Here is a 21,481-nt window from a genome sequence, read left to right as displayed (position 1 = left end):
ACACGAATTTCTCAAATATTACAAGTTGTAACAGCTTGCTTGCTACCAAAAGTGAAAAATATCTGGTATTTCCGCATTCTTCGTACACGTTTACATAAACTGAACAGGATACACTTTCTTATATGTACGAATCATAATTAATGCCTCGTTACCACTAACCTGATAAAATTAGCTATGTTATATTTCGGAGGTCCTTTTCTCCAACTCATAACTAATTCACAATTTTTCTGCCATCGAATGAAAAAGCGCGCGTAGCCGCGTACTCCTAACCTAATGCGTCTAATGTTTTTTTTTAAATTCTGGCTGCATAAGCATCGAACACAACTATTCAGCCAGCAAGTAAGTGAGTTTATTTTATACTATTGTTGCTACTACAACGTTTTTTTCGCCATCTGAGTGTCTTATAATATGATTGGCTAATAGCTGACATTCTGCGGTAAGGATTAAATAAAATAAACTGATAAAGTTAATATTTTTTTTATTAATAATAAAATAAAAATAGTAATCTATACACAATATACTTGAGCGCACTGTAAAAATCTTTTAAAATTATATGCGCTACTTGATGTTCTAAAATATCATTAATGGCACCTTGTTAGTTTAGCTTATTCGAGTATAGACATTTATAAATTATTTCCATAATCTTAAGATTTGTTGAATGATGACAAATATAAACCGATTACAAAAAGTAATTGACATTTTATATTAAAACAATTATTTATAAACATTAGATAATGCGTAACATTGTAAACATTATTTTTAATGAGATTCGTTAGAACATTCGTCATTTGCAAGCTCTCATACGCTTGCTAAGGAGAAGCGTATAGAAACTTGCCTTCTTAATTTAAAAATATAAATAACGTTCTGATATCATCTGTCAAAACTTACAATTAAAACTTTTACGACTGATCTGTATGACCTTTTGATTCAAGGTCAATTTTAATTATAACCTTAATTTGATATGTTATTAATGTTTATTCCAATTTCTTAGAAAAGTCTGTTACGTACAAAACTTAACGATATCCCTGTCCCGATACTAGATAAACAATGGAATGGTTATGTAGTTCTCGGTACAGGGTGAATTTATTAAATTAATTGTAAATAACCCCGTGGGGTTTTAGTGTGGTAAGTTTTACATGATGACGCAGGGCATGGCGCAGCAGAGCGGTAGGCAGATGGGGACTGCGGTCTTCTTCTCTGAGTGACTCTCTTTGCTTCGAGATCCGGACTCGTATTCGTACATGCCGCGGCCAGCCGCGTATGAGCCGCCGCCTTGCTGCATCGCCTGGGGAATTCGGAGACCAACGTGATAAGTATTGTTTGTCGATAGTTGACAAATATTCAATTAAGTATAGTTAAAGAGAAAACATTTGACTTGTGAACAATGACCAAGTATCAAAAACTGTAGGAAGGACATGGTTACGTCTTCAATATAAGAAAAGGTCAAGAGCTAGCGTTGATTAAGGAATTTTACATTTGATCATGGACTTCACGCCGTGGTAATATGCACTTGCAAATTAGTAGAAAATTACTACGAGTATTTTCAGATGGTCTATGACGATTAACATAATGATGCTTACACTGCTAGCCTGATAACCTCCTCCCTCCTTCTTCTGGAAGGGCGTGTGCCCCGGCGGGTAGTAGACGGCGGGCCCGGCCACGTTGCGGCTGCCCACTATCGGGGGCTTGGGGCTTGGCGCGGCGGACGTGTCGCGCGCGTCGCGCGTGTCGCACCCCAGCGTGCCCTGCGCAGAGCTCTCGTGCGACACGTGCACGTTGCGACGCACCACGCCGTCCGGCTGTGTCGGGAAACGCTATGGGAGAAATATTTCGTTATCAATTTGACTTTTAAAACCTTTTTGGAACTTTTGAGAATAGTGTTACGAAAGTGGCTTCTGTATTTTTATGGAATACTAGCTGTTGCCCGCGACTTCGTCCCCGTGGTTAGAAGATATAAGTTAAGATTTATACCTTCCCTGTTTTTTCACATTTTTCATTATATCTTCGCTCCTATTAGTCGCAGCGTGATGGTTTATAGCCTAAAGCCTTCCTCGATGAATGGACTATTCAACACAAAAAAGATTTTTCAATTTGGACCAGTAGTTTCTGAGATTAGCGCGTTCAAACAAACAAACAAACAAACAAACAAACTCTTCAGCTTTATATATTAGTATAGAGTATAGAAGTATAGATTGTACAAATCATAAGACTGTTATTAGGTGCGATACAGAACTGGACCGCTATCAGAATTATCACTATTGTGTGGCATTAAGCTTCAATTTATTTTGACATACCCTGAGATCTTCCCAGCATTTATCTGTAGCGTTGGCACATCTAGCTTCAGCGACAAAAGTGCTTTTCTTCTTTCCTACATGCTTTGCGCAAGTTATTATTGGAATCCAAACTTACCGCTTCGGGGAAGTCAGCCAGCAGGTCATCAAGCTTCTTGGGCGGCTGCTGCGTGCCGGGCGAGGGCGTGGTGGGGCGCGGGAAGGGCCCCGGCGAGGGGGAGGGCGCGGGGTGCAGGGCCCCGGGGGCGGGTCCCGCCGGGGGGAAGCGCTGCGACGTGTTCTGGCTCAAGTACGACGTCTCGGAGTACTTGTATGTTGTTGGACCCTGCGGAGAAAAGCGAAAATTAAATAACCTTTATTAAATAAAATACTTTGTAGTAAGCACCATAAATTGGCTCACTTTTCTTTTACAAGGAGATTTTACGAAGAAGATATTTTTTGGTTTAAATACGTTTTCAATGTGGGGTCGAATTACCAGCAAGCCAATGATATTGTCTTCGACACTATATCTCTTACTGTATATATTAGTAAATTTCTCACTATATTCTTAGCACGTAAGTGCCAATGTAACAAAAGAATATATTTTGAAACTGGGCAAATAGTATATGATGGTCTTATAAGTAGAGTATCATGAAAGTTAACTAGTATACTAACATAGGGGCCGTGTCCATTATGCGGTTCTGAGGGCAGGAGTTTGACCTCATTGGCAGGAGTCGGGTACACCATGCGCTCGTTGTTGCGTTCTGAAACTGTTTACAATATCAATCAATTATTTTAGTATGTATTTCTTTTGGGAAACTTCTGAACATAATTTGCAATATGAGATTATCTGGACTAAGAAAATATCTTTCAATTAAAATCATAGGTTTAGCCAAATGATTTCACTATTTAACAATAAATAATATAATAAAAATAATAAATAAAATGATTTTACTATTTAATACATATGTAATGATTTGAAGGACTACACCCAAATATCACACATCTGGGTCAAGTTTTTTTCCATATTTCCATATATATGAAACCTCATTAACCTGGTCTTAACTGAATACTGACCATCAGTAGTGGTGACTGTCCTGTACTCCCTGGTGGAGGAGTTGCAGTGTGAGCAGTACTGGCAGCCACCCGGCGCGGGGGCTACCGGCACGGGAGATGAACCGGTGGTCCTGCGAGAAACAGTCTTGGTTAGGTAAAGACTTTCCTTGTTATCTTGTTGTTACCTTGTCATCTTGAGAACAATTTAGGAATTAAACATGTAGTACAAGGATAGATAAAAGTAATAGTGCCTTCTGTGAAGTCTCTTGGATAGACGTGGTATGGTGAATGGTCTGATCATCGACTGATCATCAAAATACTTGAATACAGAAACCCTAGTGATTTTAGATGGAACAAGATAGCGATTCCCGTAAATGAAGAAGGCGATGAAATTGTTCATTACACGATAAAAATATCAATATCCACGATATGTATAAATCTTCCGGCCAACCACCGCCTTACCTTTCCTCTCCTTTTACCAACATTTTCCCAGACTTAACGTAATCACAATCTTTTGCAATTCCTATCGATGGATAATCATACTTCTGGTACAACTTCACAAGTTTTCCAATCCTGAAAAGGATATTTTTACTGGAACTTGTAACTGGAAGAAATCTGGTGTACTCACGTGATCCTATTGTGCTCGGTGACATAAGTGTGGTGGTGCTCGGAGCCGGTGGGGATGGGCACGGTGGTGGGGTCCTGGTCGGCCGGCACCTCGTACGTGTAGGTCTTCACTGTGGTGGTCACCTTGTTCATGGGAGTACCACTGCGGGAGAGCTATAAAGAGAGCGAGAGAAAGGTGACTTTCGTGAGGCAGAAAAATCGGCCATAAATCGTTTTGATTGAATGGTTTTGGATTCAACCGAAGTCCTTAAATACGAGCTAAAGCGACGACGTCTGACGATAACGTTTAAGTGAACCTCCCTTAAACTTGTATATACAATATCATTGTCATTCATTCATTCATATAAAAAAGAACTACCGCAGTTAGGAATTTAATCCTTGTAAGTATCTCGGGGCTTACAAAAACATTCAAGTGATATGCACAAAGAAACCCAGACTCAGGTGAAGCAATCGAGGATCAGACAAATGCTTGTTCTACGCAATGATCAAACCCGCGACACGTCGGGCTAAGTGAGTTGTGGTGTCTTTTCTCTTCTCGTAATTCGTCCTGTCAATTGGTATAGATGTGTTGCCATAATGTACTTACAGTGCCGGTTGAGGAGTTGGTGTGGTGGCAGTGCGTGCAGGGCGCGGGCGGCGCCTGCGCCGGCAGCGGCAGCGTCTGCACCGGGACTGGTCTCACCTCTGAGGAGCAGAATAAATAGGTTCAGTTACCGGGGAACTAGATCATTCAATCTTTTTCCAAACAGTGCAGGATTTTTGAATACTTTCTACAGCTTTGGGCATTTCCCTTATACCGCTGCGAATATTTTTACCATATTTACTTGGTTTTTTTTTACTAGAATAACGAAGCAAAGTCCGATACACAGCACTGACAAGAACTTAGCGTGTAAGATAATTATTTCGATGTCTTTTTTCCAATAGATTTCTTTAACTAAAATTATTTTATTGTTCCCTTCAAAGCTTTATCTAGTGTCTCCAGGATATATTACCCGTTTTCTCCTCCCGGTACAGCTCCTGGCGCACCTCAGCTGCCCTGGTAATGGTGGGCGGTGGGCTGGAGCCCCATGAAGACGACTCCAGGCGCTCTTCACGCTTCAGGGTTGAGTACCCGCTGGAGGGGGCTTTGGCTGGGGTGCTGTGGATAAGAAAAAAGAGCATAAAAATCTATATTCATAATATATCCTAGACAGTCAAATAGGTTTTTAGGGCTGTACAGGCAATTTCTCCATGTTTGAGAAACGTTTGACAAGTGAAAGCCACAGCTTGGGAGAAGTCTGTGATTTTGCGTATTTTTTAGCATAGGATTTCCGTTCCCTTGGACGATGGTAATCAAACACCTCTTAAGAAGTAATACTCTGAAAGCAGTTCTGAAACCGTTAGTATACGGCCTTAAGTAGTTCTCCTTCGCGGGAAACCCTGATCTGATTTAACTGTGACTGTTAAAACAGAGTTTTCAGGTTGCCATTTTGGGGAATGAAAAAGAGTTTCATGTAGTTTATTCTTAAATTACTCACCCTCTTCTGTAGTCAAAGGATGTACTCTCAGCAGTGTCCGATGTGTATCCATCTGGAATTGTGATAAAGAAGACTGAATTATAGAAATATGTGCCAAAGCATTCAAGAAACTTATCGGTGGACAAGGTATACTAGTATTCAAGAAACTTAGGTATATCGGTGGATAAGGGATATAATACGAATCAGACAATCAACTTGCATTAGTCATCTGTCCAAAAAATATAAAGCTAAAAATATAACGGAAGATTGTTAGCCCTAATTATGTTCTGTTAGTACCCATTTCCCTATATTCCTTACCATGATTCTTACTTTTGTACAGCTGCCTCTCCTGGTCTTTCTGAAGGTCGTCGAGAAGCGAGTCCAGTTCCTCAACGTTCTGCGTCAGGTCTTTTGATACCTTCGAGCTCTTGACTTTGGAGTAGCCTGGAAGATAGGATTAGAAAATAAATAAATAAATGCGGACAACATCACATACATTGTTCTGAACCCAAAGTAAGTTGCTAAAGCGCTTGTGTTATGGAATTCAGATACAACGAACGTACCACAAACACCTAGACTCGAGACAATGTAGAAATTTGAATTTAAACATAAACCCGAGGGGGTTCGATCCCGGGACCTCAGAGCTAGCGACACCTTGACACCGGTGCGTACGCCACTCGATCACGGTGGTTTTGTTTTTAGAAATAAATATTTTAATAGCTGGAGCTGATTAAGCATAGTGATCAAGAAACGGAACCAGGAGACAATTTTTACAAATAAAGGAACTACGTGAGCATGATTCTTTTTAAATGATGCAACGGTTTTCTCACACGCATTTATCGGTATTGCCCGACTAGTTTCAGACCTACGGAATCCTCAATCTCGAGTTTTGGCGGGGTTGCGAGTCGAACTCGACTTTAAATTCTTTGCGCTAGCGCCGTTGAGTTTTAAAAAGGGAGCTACTTCAAATATAGCTCAGTTACGAATAAGGTCTGATGATGTATGAACATTTGTTTAGATCTAGCAAAAAAGCTACTGCTGTAGTTACCTGGTGTGGAGCTGGTAGAAGACTCATAGTTGTAGGTGCGAGTGCCGGAGGTGATCGCCGGTAGATCCCTCTCCTCCCTCTCGTAGTAGTACGAGCTGGTTTCCGAGGACTTGGGCACTGTGCGCGGAGGGATGGTGTATTCCTGCAAGAGAATAATACGGTTTCCATCATATAGAAATCAGTCAGTATATAATAATATTGTTTGTGTCCAAAGACATAATATCATAATAAATAATATAGGGGTCTTTCATCTTAGGTGAAATTTTTTAGAAAAAATTTTGGTACCTTTCTTATTTATTTTACGTTATGGATGCAGAAAGTGCACTGGCCGTCGTTAAAAAGGTGATTCTCATTTTAGACGTCTTCTTTCAAATAGTCGGCCAATTTAGAATTTCGGTCGACACGCCAAACCGTGTGCGATGTTTCGCGGGTTTGATATCCGTGTAGCCGTGAAACCTCAAACGATTTTGCTGAGTCTGGGTGTTTTTTTGCAAGCATGTGACTTGAATGTTTGTAAAAACCCCCGCAACACAAGGATATAATTGATTTGTAGGAGTCATTTCTTAAAAAAAACTTTAAAACAATACAAAACAGCTCGCAATTCTCAGCGCTCTAATCGAAAAAGCAAACATTTCGAATTTAAAAATAATTCTCTCATCAAAGCAAGCTTTAGTCACTCAGAAATTGAAATTAGCAAGAGTGAGCAATAAACGAACGAGCTGATGTCATCAATGCATTCTGTTATGTTTACGACATTTTTATCGGCAGTAAGTAAGCAGAGTTTATGTTTAAAATAACTGCGACTGCAAAATACTGAAACGTCGGATTTAAAGCTGGACTAGTGGATGACATCATCTTATATGGAAAGGCAAACTGCAACTTGCTATGTCGAAAGATTTGAATAAAGTGAATGACTGGTTCTTAATGTCTAGTCTAATATTGATATAATCTATTCCTTTTACGAATTCAAATGTGCATGTGAATTGTATGTTTCTGAAGACCCCGCGACACAAGGATTAAATTCCTTAGTGCGGGAGTTAAGTCGAAGGAAACGGCGAGCAAGTTTTAAAAAAGTTATTTATTGTTGGACAAGTGTGTCCACAAGAGAGGTGTTACAGAACTGCCTAACTAAAACTACATACGCTATGTTTATCTAAACTTAAAGTAATGTGATTCTTAATTGCTATGGTGTAGAGACTGTAGAGGTGATTCGTGGTGGTTGAGTTCCTTGTTATGGTGACGTAACTCGGGAGACGTTTAAAAAAAGAAAATAAATGTAAGTGTACCCACCTCAACAGTATGCATGTCCTTCCTGTCGTACTTCCCGGAGGGATGCTTCTCCTCCTTGTATTCGTAGTGGTACTCCCGCGTTCCGCCGCCGCGCCCCAGAGAGTCCAGCTTGCTGCCCTTTGGGATCAGCTCCGATTTCAACATGTCTGTAAAGAAGATTGTGATGAGTTAGTTGATTGATGATTAAGCACAATCTGCCGAACCCATGTGTACTTAGATAAAAAAGTTATTGCCATTTCAATGAGATTAATTAATAGCAGGAAGTTTTCAAAACAATATCCATACGGTTAGCTCTAAAATCTCGTGAATACCAAACTGGTTAATTGTGGATTGCGCGCTGAGGTTGCTGAGGATAACCCCGCGAGGAGGAGGAAATCATGATAAAACAAATTAAAGGAGTTTCTCTTTTTGACAAATTCCGTTTAAATGACCCTCCACTTACTAAAAATCGTATTACTGAAATAAATACTATTGGGTTGTCTGTCGCAATTTCTAAAACCTTAACCAAAATCTCTGGAATGAATACAGTTCATTACACACCAAAATTAACATCTACTTTTTTTGATATGCTTCGGGGGAGTAATCAGGTACCTTACTGAGTAAACCTGGACCGCCGGGCAATGCATAGCAATGCATCACGCACAATACCCCACCTTCGATGAAACCTTATCACCTGAGCCATAAGGCACATTTTCCCTTGTATAGATACCTACCAAACTGTTCGTCTGTGTATGGAATTGTCCCACTGCTTGAGAACTCCTTGTACTCCTTGTGCTTGCTGTAGGATTTGGTTGCCATGGTGATGTCAACGTGTTATCTGTAACAACAAACAAAATAACGTAAGTATCAGCAAATGGCGGGAATTAATATCTACGAAAGGAACATCATTATTTAAGTTAAATTATGTAAATAACAGGCAGGCTGGTTCGATGCGGCCCAGAATAGAGAGTCGTGGATGGATTGGGGAGGCTTTGCCAGCAGTGGGACACAGTGGGCTAGAGAAAAAAAATGTAAATATGGTAGTCAATCATCATCTCGAGACTTGTATTACCCATTTTATGCATGACATTATGTCTCAGCGGTTTGGATAAACATACCTATCTCAATATTTTATTCATTGGTAGGTACTCAATATCCCACAGTTTAATAAAAAAGGTCTTTTTTTCATCTTTGATAACTGTCAATACCCATGGAAATGGTAACAAAAATATTTCTTATATTGTAAAGAAAATTCAACATTAAAAATTAAACATTAAATTGTAGGTATCAAGTCTAAAAATGTTAAGTAGTCTTTGGTTATTGATTTCCGCCACACAATTGAATAAAACTTCATTCCTTATAAATCTCATAATTATTTAGTCACAATATTATCTAAATACTAAGCTGCTCCTTTTAAGTAATATATTCTATAAACCTAGCTAGTTGGTTCGCCATATTTGGCGGTGAAACGAATCTGGTCGAGTCGAGTGCGTAGGCGCAGCTCAATGCTTGCCTTTCATTTCTTAAATGTCAAATGTCTGCCTACTGTGATTGATGCGTAGTTGAGAGTAATAAGCTTTGTGTAGCAACGAATTACGAAAATGAAGATAAATTTGAAATTATTTAGAAACTTGTTTAGTCCATGATGCTTTAAGTCATTATCAGGTACTGTCTAGGTCACGGGCTTAGGAAGCTACACAGGTTTTGCTAGATTTTGGTAGTTAGCCTACTTAGTTTGAGTTTGGAACAGCTGTTGTTTTAATATTGTATGGTAACGTATTTATGTCACGGTTGGCAAACAACTTTATCGTGGGTACTCCACATTTGTAAGGATGCAGGGTCGAGACTCGATGCAATGTCACTTTTTGCATGTTTTGTATATATTTTCTATGAGATATATCAGTTTTTTGGAAGAAAATACTAGAACTTATTTTTGTAAACCTTATAAATTCGTTATTTGGTCTGTATTTTAGAACAATGAAAAATAAGCACGGTTTGAAGAGCGTAAACTATGGGCAGGTGACTGTTTATTGATTTTAATAAGTTTGGAATTTAATAATATATTATTATTGCAAGGAAGGTAACTAGGTAGAAATTTGACATTTAATTCTTATTAAAAGTATCAAGAGAAATTATTTTAATTTAATAAACAAAATACATTTAAAATCCCTTGTCAACTTAATTACTAACAAAATTCAAAGATTCCTGAATCTCGCAATGGAAGTTTTCTTGCAACTTTGTACAGACTCTAAAAATTACTGCTGTCTAATGGGGGTCAGTCGTTGTCGGCGTAAGCCAGTATAGCCAAGCTGGTAACAAGTTGGCTAATCAATCAGACGTCACCATATCGGTGAAACTGAAGGTGATAATCGTGTCCGGCTGAAGAAGCTGGACGGATTAACAGGAAAACTCCACCATGGGGCCACATTGGATGGAGCGAGTACACACAAGGCGATGTCTATCAAGACTAACCTACGGCGGGCTGCGGTTCACCTAGAAATAGGAAGAATAGCGCCAAGCGAGAGGCGCCACTGCTCCTAGAAATAGGAAGCGGGCGACACACCACGCTCGAAATGACGAATGTAAAACCCTATGGTTGGCGGGACCCCCCTTACTTTTGTTACTTTTATCTTCCTTTTCCCACTGGTAAAACGGGACGGTATTTTTAAGACTTAGCTGTCTGTCTGGCTGTCCCCGGTTGTACCTCAAAACCGTATTAGGAAAATTTTAAAATGGTTTTGTATCATGTAAAACTTTTCAGGTACCGTTAAAACGTTAATATTATTGACTAGTTACGCCGGTTTTGTGGATATACTGGGGCCACAGCCACACTAGTGGCTAACGTCAACGCCCATTAGCGCAATAATTATTGCGTTTTTATACGTAATTAAATTAAAACACGAAGGGTGGGCAAAGTCGGTGCTGTCCGCTGTAAACTGACCTTCAAAAAGTGCTACTTAGTAGCCTAATAAATGAATTTTGATTTTGATTTAATGCAATGACGTTAAGTTGTGGCTACAACTACAGTTAAAATCCATAATCGCGATAACCGTTTTCTAATATATAAAATTTACGAGTCACGATGTTAGTTACCGTACACCTCCGAAACGGCTTTACCGATTTTTACTAAATTTTATATGCGTATTCAGTGGGTCTGAGAGTCGGTTACTATCTATTTTTCATAACTCTAAGTGATAAGGGTTGTCCACCCTTAATATTATTCTCCACTATGATCGCTTGGTCAGCTTTAATAGTATTTATATATTTGTAGTTACTAGTTAAATTACAACTGCGCACGAGTGAACGATTGTTACAACCATATGGTTGCCGGGACCCCCTTTTTTGTTTCAATTTTATTTTTGATGTTAGATTTCCTTAATCAAATTGTAATGGAAACCTACTTAGGCAGTTGAAACTTTCACTGATCGCGAATTGAACCGTGTTTTCTATAACAACAAATGCTACAAAAGAATGAAGGGCGACGCAAAGGAGGATTTATCACTTATCGTCCTTAAAATAAAAGTATGTATGCATTTGGCAGTCTAATATCAACTATAACAAATCCAATCTAATATATTTATTGTGGGTATAGGTTACAAAGGGATATGTATCAGTTTTGTGCAGTATTCGATAATGTCCCTATAATTTTATCAATATATTTAAAAAATCTTAATACTCATGTTTTTAAATGTCACTTACCAAAATCGTTCTAGCCGTTTCGCGCGAAGCTACCCTGAAAATTTCGGCTTCTAGCTTGTCGGGAAGTGCCTCAATATGACCGGAACGACAAAAAACAAAAAAGTGAGTGTATCAAAACGTGAGCATAAAGGTAACACGGAGAGTTTGTGCTACGTACATAATATATGTACATGAAGGAGGAACAAAAGGGATCAAATACTTTACAACCTCGAGAGTATACATCTTCTATATGGAAAGGCACACAGAAAGACGGGTTGAAATGAATTAGTATTATGACGGAAACAAATGTTCTGACTCCAATTTATCCCAGCTTGGCAACTGGCTTACTCCGAGGTAACGGATCCCCGATTTATCCAAATAAGGTGAAGTTTCTATAATAAGGGTCGTGTAAACTTTGATTGTGAGATTTAGGATGGATTCACCCTTGTATTAAACGTATTGTATTGTATACACGACACACAAGGGTGACTCAGCATTAAATAAATAATGTCACAGAAAATTGAACCTTGATTCTGTTGGACAGGTTGGTTTTTGATTTCGATTGATTCGAAGATGATTTTGTAGATGTTGATGTATGCTTTTAAGGCCAGTAAGTGCTTGTTTAATAAATATCAATAGTCCTACGTTCGAGTTCGGTCTGGATTTTTTTAGGCCATCTCCGTAATATTATAGACACGAAAGTTAGTAAGTATGGATGTCTGGATGAAAACCCCTGACCGTATTAAGACGAAACTTAGTGCACAGATAGTTTATAGCCAGACTTACATAAAGGATAGTTTTTATCCCGATTTAATGTTCCCGTGGGATCAATTTCAACTTGTACTTTATTATACTTTTCACCCATTTTATACGTTAATGAGAGTGATCACTGATAGTTAAGTAAGTCTCAATACTCTCAATGCCTGAAGTACAGGGCAGTATCAAACAAGGTAGGGTCTTACTCACACACACACCCTTACAACCACATTAGCCATAATAAAAGCATAATAAAACGGAGGGGCGTCTAAATCACGCAATGAAAGTTAAATCAACCCGTATCATACGAATTCAACCCCTTAACTATATCTCAGGGGTCCGGAGTCTCGAAGGCAGCCAGTCTCGCCAAGCTGGGCTTAATTGGCGGCGTTAACAGATACTATATGAAACCACAGGGCATCAAATTCAATCCAATCATAATAGTCGTAAGGTCATCATTAGTTGATAAGATAAACCAGATCTTCCCATAAGGAGGATCCCCCACTTCGAGACATACGGTCTAATAGACTCCTATTTTTGGTAATGTTAATATCGTTCTTTTTTGCATATAGATTACACGAAATGACAAACTTTTAATGATGAAACTTTATTAAGTCTTTCAAATTGCTTTATTTAAAATATTTTGTAACTGCTCTCACAATTATCTGACTAAAGGAAGTCTTCAGTAAGTAACAGTATTTTGTCATAAAAATGTTAAAATTTGTCAAGTATATCTTTGTCTGGGGCCAATTACATTTATAGGACGCACAATAACTACTTGGCTCTCTTTCTCCCCAGGGGTTGAGTTCGAACCCCGTGATTGGCATCCATTTTTGGATACACAAAGAAATTTGTCCAACTTCTGAATGATTTAAACAGTATATATGTCAAAATGTCTTTCATGAAATCAATTTGATTCATGAATATGAGCTATAGATAAGACCTTTCAGAGTTTGTCGAATGATTTACTAATTATATTAAAAAGCTTAACAGTTAATAGAACTTTCAAATGGGCGTATGAAAGGGGTTGGGTTCTAACCGGATAAAGTACGCACGCTTGCTTCTATATGTAGAAAGATCTTACGATCGATCCCCAACAGAGAACAATATATTTTTGTCATTTTCTTTTTTGTAATTAATATTTATTCATAATTTATAAAATAGTTACCACTAATCTTCTGGACAATATCAATTCTTCACGATATCTCTCGTCCCTTCTAAATTAATCATTAGTAATGCGTATTATTGTAAACTAATACGAAATTAATGAGAAAATGAAATATATTTATCGTATAAAATGCAAAAAGAAGAATGTATGTGAGTAAAATTATTAAATTACCACCAAACAGTCGCAGTTTATACTGAGGATGACCTAGATCCTAAATCGCGCAATCTAAGTTTTTGCGACACTCCATATACGAAACGAACTACTTTGTATAACACCCGGGGTCCTTGATTCGGAGGAAGCCAGTCGCCGTCAAGCTGGGCTAAATTGACGGTCATTCAGATGACCACATTGTGGTACCGGTACCGTCGCATAAAGAAGTCGAAGTCAAGAGTCAGGTTTTACCCATACCCGTGCCAACCTGTTCGCAGGGAAGTACGGGACCCACCACTCCCGAATTGAAATGAATTATACTTAACGTTGATTCATTCGACCCTCTTTTTGCCAAAGACTTTTTTCGAAACAAAAGCAGAATGATCAATGAAACAAAAATAATTTACATGTTTTAAATGAAAAAAAATCATTTTATGTGTGTTTTAAAAGTTTTTTTTTTTTACTATGTTATAATGTTTTTTTAATCATTGCCCTAAAACTGTCTTATTAATATCGTTATTTTAAGCTTACCGCCTATGCATTATGTATAATAGATTTAAAAGCATATTATTATGTCAAAAAGTCTCCTCTCATCAATAAGAGAAAACTATAGCAATATAGCTGTTGCCCGCGACTTCGTCCGCGTGGTTAGAAGATATAAGTTAGGATTTATTGAAAGGAAGCCCTCGAAGATGAATAATTTTCCCTGTTTTTTCCACATTTGACATTGTATCTTCGCTCCTTTTGGTCGCAGCGTAATGTTATATAGCGTTTAGCCTTCCTCAATGAAGGATCTATTCAACAATTTTTTTTTCAATTTGAACCAGTAATTCCAGAGTTTAGCGCGTTCAAACAATCAAACAAACAAACTCTTCAGCTTTATATATTAGTATAGAATATAGATTAATGCTGAACAAACAAAACCACACGCACTTTACTGAAGTTCCGAGGCTGATATTTTTTCGTTAATAACTAAAACTTTAAGGCAATTTTGATTGGATAAAAATCACCGCTTATGTGTACAGTCCCAAAAATATCGACCCCGACTGTCTGCGATACGCGTAACAAAAGCAAAACAAAACAGGAACAACCGGCCGAATGAAATACGTCGTCCTTGTGAAGGGTAAAAATCCTGCTATAACCCTACCGAAATAAAACAACAATATTGATTAAATCCAGGCCGGCGGGAACAGTCTGGAATAAAACGTGCGCCCTAATTCATAGGTCTGTCTTTCGAGTAGCAGGACCCTTGTACCCTGAATCGCACAAGCGGTGTTATCCTGACCCTCCAAATATGTTTGCACACCAAAATAATACACACGGGGTCAGTTGTTTCGAAGGAAACCAGTTTTCGCCAAGCTGGTCTAAATTGGCGGTCATTCAGATGTATAACATGCCGTGCCGCGGCGTGCTTAGACAGTAACAAGTTTAATTTGTCATAAAAATAGATACACAACCCGCTCTGGTAACTCAGGTGGGATTCACACTTCTGAGGTTCAAACGGGACAACAACTAGTTACCTCGACCCTACCTTTTGCTAAAATCTGGTATCAAAAATTAAAAGCTTCCTCTTTGGTCAATCTTGCTTTCTTTGGGATCAATTTCATTATGAATCGAACGAACTCGACCTCAAAGGGGATTTATTTTTTTATTTTATTTTGATTGGTTGTTTTGCATGGGTGCAGAGCCATTTTTAAGCTCCAATATCGGATCAGTTCCATTTCATTGTAAGCATTGTCATTTGCCACCTAATATACATCCATACACAGTCATGTTCGTGCAAAATTTCGCTCAATCGCAAACGGACATCAAATTTAACTTAATTTTCTCGATCGAAAATCCGATGAATGGGAAAAAAAATATTCCAGATAAAGGGCCTATATTGAAAGAAATATAACCTAGGCAAAAAGCAACTCCATGTCACGCAATATACGTTGTACAAAATAAGGTTAATTTAATTTTCAATTTTGTATGACTGACAAAAGGTTGAAAGTAGTTGTTATATGTACAGCATTATGATCATAAGTAAAGAAGAAAGTTTAAAAAGTTCTATTTATTACGATACAAGCATAATTGAATTTCAGGCCAAGATTACATTGCAAAAATATCTGACCTATTTTTTTTTTTTTGGTGACAATAGTCATACACAACACAATAATTGAAACGTCCAACTTTCTAGGTAACATCCACAACTATTTACACGCTTTTTATTAGCTTCACCTGTATGTTTGTATGTTTGTTTGTAACCGACTTCTTTGGGCGCGATTTTGACCCATTTTAAACGGCAAGATTTCGTTCAAACTTTGTAGATTTATTGAGGACCGATGACAATACACTAATTTGATAAATAATAGAATATCTATAACCATTGACACCATGCACCCCACGCTTTTTTTTAAATAAAATATTTTTTTTATTCACACTATTATTAATTTATATTCATTAAAATTTTTAACACTATTTTCTTAACTTAATTTAAATTTATTTTCTATTTTTTAGTTCAATTTTCTATAAAAAGATCTTTTTATTTTTTTTAAACTATTATTTATTTTTATTTTTTTCGTACAGAAAAAGGAGTTGTAGTACGCGCTCACAATATTTTGAATCCAGAATGCACTATGCAGCCAAAAGACTGTACCAATTTTCTATCCCGTTTTTGCATTAAAGTAGACCATCATTTCATTTCACCTTTATAATCAATGAACGACTTCGACGGGGGAAAAAGCTGTCTACAAGTGAACAGCTGTTGATTGAACATGGCGGCCTATTGTGTCACAACAATATAAACAGGTTGCACTTATCAATGGCGTAGGATAAAAATCTAGATCGGGGCCGTATTAAAAATGAGACGATTTTAATCTATGTGTGGAGGGTTTTCGGATAAATAAAGCTAAGTTTTATTTATATCTAGTTAAAAATATAGGTATTTGTCAAAATAACATCCCTCTGTTTTAATGTTAAGCAATACGGTAAAACGGAGTGTATAGAGGTTTTTTTGGGGTGGATAGAATCAGTTTTTATTAAAATTTGGACGTTTAACAAGACAAAAAATATGAAAATTCTCAAGCGTTTCATAAAGTTATTGTGTTTAAGCATGTTCTTGTAAGAAAATATTCATGCAACCCCCTAAAAACACTATTTTCTATTCACCCCGTTTTACGTAATTAATAGGTTTTCGAATACAATTTTTTTTTTGCGCTTAGGAAATGATATTTTTCTCTTTAGTTGCACAGTTCAAATAAAACATTCCCATGGAGAAGAAAAAACTCTACAGGTTACACTTTCTCGAACTATTGATGAAAACTATGTTAGATCACAGTAGAGTAATATAGGTCAGATGTAATATAAGCGTCAAATACTGCAGAAGAGTAATCAAATTAGGGCGGTAGTTGGAAACAAGTAAAATAACATGTTATGTGGGTAGTTCGATAAAATTGAACTGTCATTCGTAATCGAGGAAATGTTAGTCTTTTTGCATATTTTGTTTTTAATTTTAGTTAAATTATTTCAAAATATTACACGAATACTCAGCTTAAAAATAAAAAAACTGAAAAATTGCACGTCTACATTTTGTCGATGTTCCGAATTTAAAAATCAAATATTATTGAATTATTTTTTTATATAGTTTGTATACGCACATAGACATTTTGAGACACGCACACAACTATCCTAAATCGCGCAATTAAAGTTTTTGCACAACTTTTAAAGAAAAGTCAACCCTTCCCCTTACTAGCGGGGTCAGTCGCCTCGAGGGAAGCCAGTTGCCACCAAGCTGGTCTAAGTTGGTACCCATTCAGATGTACTGCTTCGGCGGTAACCAACAGAAGTAACGTTGAACTGACTAAGTAAATAAACAAGCTCAAACTGTCATACTCAATCCGATTATTATAATACCTTAGAGGAGGGCACATCACCTTACGGTTAACTCGACCCCTTTTTTGATACTTATTGTTCATCCAACTCTGCATTACGTATTGGCATCAAAGGTAAACTCTCGTTGTTATAAGTACGTTTTAGATTACATATAATTTTTTTGAATAACGTAATTTTTAGACATAATGTGTGAAGCGAATAAAATGTAAATGTTTGTTTTGTGTTTTAGCCTATCACCAAAAGATGTCGCTGAGAACTTTACCATCCTTCCGAGTTTGTGTATTCAATAATTATCATATGTATTGTATAGTTGCATGAGCTTTGAAAGTATTCAGTGAAACAATGCCATAGTGTCATCACGTACCATCACTAGCAGTGCCGGTTTGAAGGGTGGACATTAGAGAGATAGCATAAAGCGTAATTTAGAGATTTAAAATAAAAATTGAAATAAATCAAATGTAATTATTGGTGCAACGTCTAAAAGTGGGAACTTATTGGATCACTAGTAAAAGTTTTCTGTTGTGTAACGTCAGAAAAAATTTTAGCATACTGTACCATCTTCATTATTAGTTTACGCGATATAAGAAAAATATATGATAGTTTTTGGAAAACGATCTGACGGACTGTAATGTAATAGTAAATCCATTATATATTATAAGGAGGTCATAAAGAAAAGATGTTAATTTTTGTAATAACCTTTGCAATGGTTCTGTAAAATAAAAACCAAACACTATTATCTATTACCAGCTCTCGCTACTATTTTCTCCCGAAATCCTGAAACCGGATTTTCCCCGAATTAACCGGATATACTAATACATAATATAAACCCGTGTTTACGCACTTAATCAGTTAGTATTCTTGAAGCTTGTCTTGAGATACAATTTAGCGACAAGTGTCATAGTGGACATGCATAGAATATTTATTGCACATCAATGCATATTGTCATTCGAATGGCGACGAATATTATTGACATCGTCCGTGACCTTGTAATAAAACAATTTGTAGATCTGTTCTCGGATTTGTATGGAAAATATTATGATTATTACTGCTAGATATGTATTGTATCCCAACGAGATGCCCATAACTGGGGAACAGATTGGTATTGCAGTTGTGAAGTAAGACAGCGCTTTCACACTACTGCAATTCTAACTTTTTCCATTTAAGTTTGTTATTTTTTACTCTCTAACGGCTGGCCCAATTTAGATTCAATTTTCAATAGATGCAGTCCACAAAATAGATTAGGTTATTGGCTACTTTTATATCTAACGAATATACATATGTTAATTTATCCGTTTGGTTAAATTAAAAAAAGAACAAATACTCAACATATTACATAAGTAAACTAATTAACTACAACGACGGGTATATTTCATTGGTAAATTGGCAATGTTTGTAGGTTTTAATTTTAACTAAAAGACACTCCAAGATTGTTTACCTTTACTTAGTAGGTAGATACCTAATCAAATGGAGTGTTGATACTCAGTGTTTATTAGTTACAACCGAGGCTCAGAAAGTCAACTAAAACAATCTGTCTAATTACTACCAGCCTCTATTTACAAATAAGCATACAACCTTATCATTACAAACTACTTGGTTTTATCCGACAAGTTCGTGCCCTAATAGTAAACATAGGATGTTTTAAAGGGAATGATGTATAGAAACGAATCACGTCTTCTGTGATGAGTCGTCAGCGATGACAGATGGTGTGTATGGTGAGGCAGCCTCGATTCCAAGAACGATTAGGATGAGGTTATAAGTTTATTAATAAAGAAATAGTATTGCATATGATGATATCACCAATTTTATTGGAGGAAAGAACGATTTAATTAACAATATTTGGTTTCGATTCATAAATTTTCAAACTAAGCAAAGCTTGTATGAGTACTAGACAACTGATAAATATACTTATAAAACACAACAAATTATCGTGCCCGTCACAAACATTTGTACTGAGCGGGAATCGAACCAAAGACCTCTAGCTCAGCAGTCTGGCTCACAAACAACTAGACCAACAGGTCAGTGAAATTAAGTTTTGTTTCAAATTGCATGGTTTTAAGGACCATTCATACCTGTCGGAAAAATTACAAACCTCATGCAGGACTTTTTTATCGTGCGTCTTTTCATCCACAATAATTATTTTTAAGGCTATTTCTTTTCGATTCCGTATCCAAAAGTTAAAACAGTCGCGATCGGAATGGCGCCATGTATGCATATAGCCATTCAAAGTATTGCAAAGATAGTAGGTATCAAAACAAAATCATGAAGCGTATTATTCCAAAATGGCTGCCCGTGTCCAGAGTTTCCTTTAATACGGATGACACTTAGATATTATTTTGTTACACTAACTTTGTCTAAAACTTCTACTGACTACTGTGGTAGGTACTGCTAAACATCGGTTAGCACACGCACCGATGAAATCACGCGTGTTAGCTTTTCACACCTAGCTAAAATAGTTACTTTAACAAATACCAATGGAAAATGCACTTCTAGTAGTGACTTTAAGGTTCATTTTTGACTGTAAAATAACAAGTTAAGCGTTATTTACATATTTATAGTTCAAACAAATCGGTTAACTAAAATAGACGGCTAGCCATCAAAAGAGTTTATATTCGTTCGTTACAAATGCCCTAATTTCTGTTAATTATCTCGACGTTAATTAGGTTTAAAATAGATGGTTCAAGTTATTTTTACGTCGTTTAAAACGCCTTGGGTTGCCTAAGTAGTAAATTATATTTTAATATTAACTCTGAAAATTGTTATTATGTTGGACTGAATGCAGACTTTTGTGATCGAAGAATCCTTGTCGTGAATGTCTTTGTGCATGTGACTTGAATGTTTTTGAAACCCCTGGGCCCTGCGACAAAAAGATTAAATTCCTTGAGCGGGGAGTCAAACAAACAAACAAGCATGTCTCAAAATCGAATGGAGTGGAGAATAGTGAAGAAGAATGAAGTTTTCTTTTACTGAAATATTTCAAAATTTACTTAGTACTAAGTGTCTACCACCAACCATTAAAATAGTTGTGAAAAAGAGACGCCGATCTAGCTGCGTAGCACCTGTCTCTCTTCCTCATCAGCATGTTCTCAGGAGTTGGTCCTCTGACGTCATCTCACCTAATCGCTATTATGTTAAATATGTATTTATACATAATCCAGTACCGCACTATACTTGTCATTGTACAAAAATGCGCTACAAATAAGGCTGTGTCGTAAAGTGCGTGGGCGCAGGTTGTTGCGTCACCCATTCACCGATACTGCCGATACATGCCCACGCGCAGGGCTGGGACATTGCGTAGATATCAACTATCAATATGTAACTGTTTACTCTAGGAATACAAATAGGTAAATAAATTGTTTTAGATAAAGAAAAATCGTTTCTAACACAAAAAAATGTTTTGGAAGATATTTCTGAACTCTTACTCCTCTTTTATACAGGTTAAATCCATCTCCATTTTTTAATCGTTAGTTATTTTTTTCTGAGATTGGGAAAAGTAACATTAATTAATCAATTTTACGTCTTTCTTATACATATTTTCAGATAATGTCAGCAGCTATACACAATACCGAAGCCGACACTACCCGCTATCTCTCCTGACGAAGTTATTGTCCAGGGCGATTTCCCAGCTTAAAGCAAGAAAAAATACCCCCAAAAATTGTAACAAATTTTGAGATTCAATATTGAAGATTGTCCGTCGGTAGGCAAACAGAAATTACTACATCTGAGCTACAAAGAGGTTACCCTTAGTCTGTAATACTAGCCAAAACAAACTATGTATTTTTATAATAAAAAGTACAACCTGACATAGTCAAATAACTATAGCCCTTACAAACATTAATCGGCAAATCAAAAGCCCTCATTAGACTTAATGCAAGTACAAATGGACTATTACCGGTTGGGCCGTTGTTTTATTCATACTTTAACCTATTAAAAATGTAAAAGACTATCTATGGTAGGTATGCTACGTGTGTAGAAGACTTCGCAGTAATCATTAATGTATGTAAAGTCCGGTAAAGACACGGACTTTTTCGTTGGACTTACGTGATTGGGGAGGTAATGGAGTTTAAAATTGAAGTTATTGTGTTATGACGTG

The 21,481-nt window shown here is 37.0% G+C and overlaps 1 protein-coding gene across 3 annotated transcripts in view; it reads right to left on the bottom strand.

Annotated features, from left to right (window-relative positions):
- Positions 1–461: 461 nt before the first annotated feature.
- Positions 462–21,481, bottom strand: part of LOC113497852 (proteoglycan 4) — a 44,161-nt gene continuing 23,141 nt past the window's right edge. Inside the window, exons 2-14 of one of the 3 annotated variants that reach the window (XM_026877597.1) lie at positions 8,501–8,604; positions 7,788–7,933; positions 6,498–6,639; positions 5,768–5,893; positions 5,471–5,522; positions 4,946–5,091; positions 4,540–4,637; positions 3,955–4,106; positions 3,348–3,457; positions 2,946–3,040; positions 2,410–2,616; positions 1,581–1,814; positions 462–1,285 (exon numbers count right to left, since the gene is read on the bottom strand). In XM_026877597.1, the coding sequence (XP_026733398.1) occupies positions 1,133–1,285; positions 1,581–1,814; positions 2,410–2,616; positions 2,946–3,040; positions 3,348–3,457; positions 3,955–4,106; positions 4,540–4,637; positions 4,946–5,091; positions 5,471–5,522; positions 5,768–5,893; positions 6,498–6,639; positions 7,788–7,933; positions 8,501–8,585 (1,746 nt within the window). In that variant the 5' untranslated portion in view covers positions 8,586–8,604 and the 3' untranslated portion in view covers positions 462–1,132. The remainder of the gene's footprint in view (positions 1,286–1,580; positions 1,815–2,409; positions 2,617–2,945; positions 3,041–3,347; positions 3,458–3,954; positions 4,107–4,539; positions 4,638–4,945; positions 5,092–5,470; positions 5,523–5,767; positions 5,894–6,497; positions 6,640–7,787; positions 7,934–8,500; positions 8,605–21,481) is intronic. The other 2 variants (XM_026877598.1, XM_026877599.1) reach the window with 2 other exon arrangements.

The sequence above is a fragment of the Trichoplusia ni genome, chromosome 10 (assembly GCF_003590095.1).
Source record: "Trichoplusia ni isolate ovarian cell line Hi5 chromosome 10, tn1, whole genome shotgun sequence".
NCBI lineage: Eukaryota > Metazoa > Arthropoda > Insecta > Lepidoptera > Noctuidae > Trichoplusia > Trichoplusia ni.
Note: the sequence above shows the minus strand (reverse complement) of the source record. Positions and strands in the feature narration are given on the sequence as shown.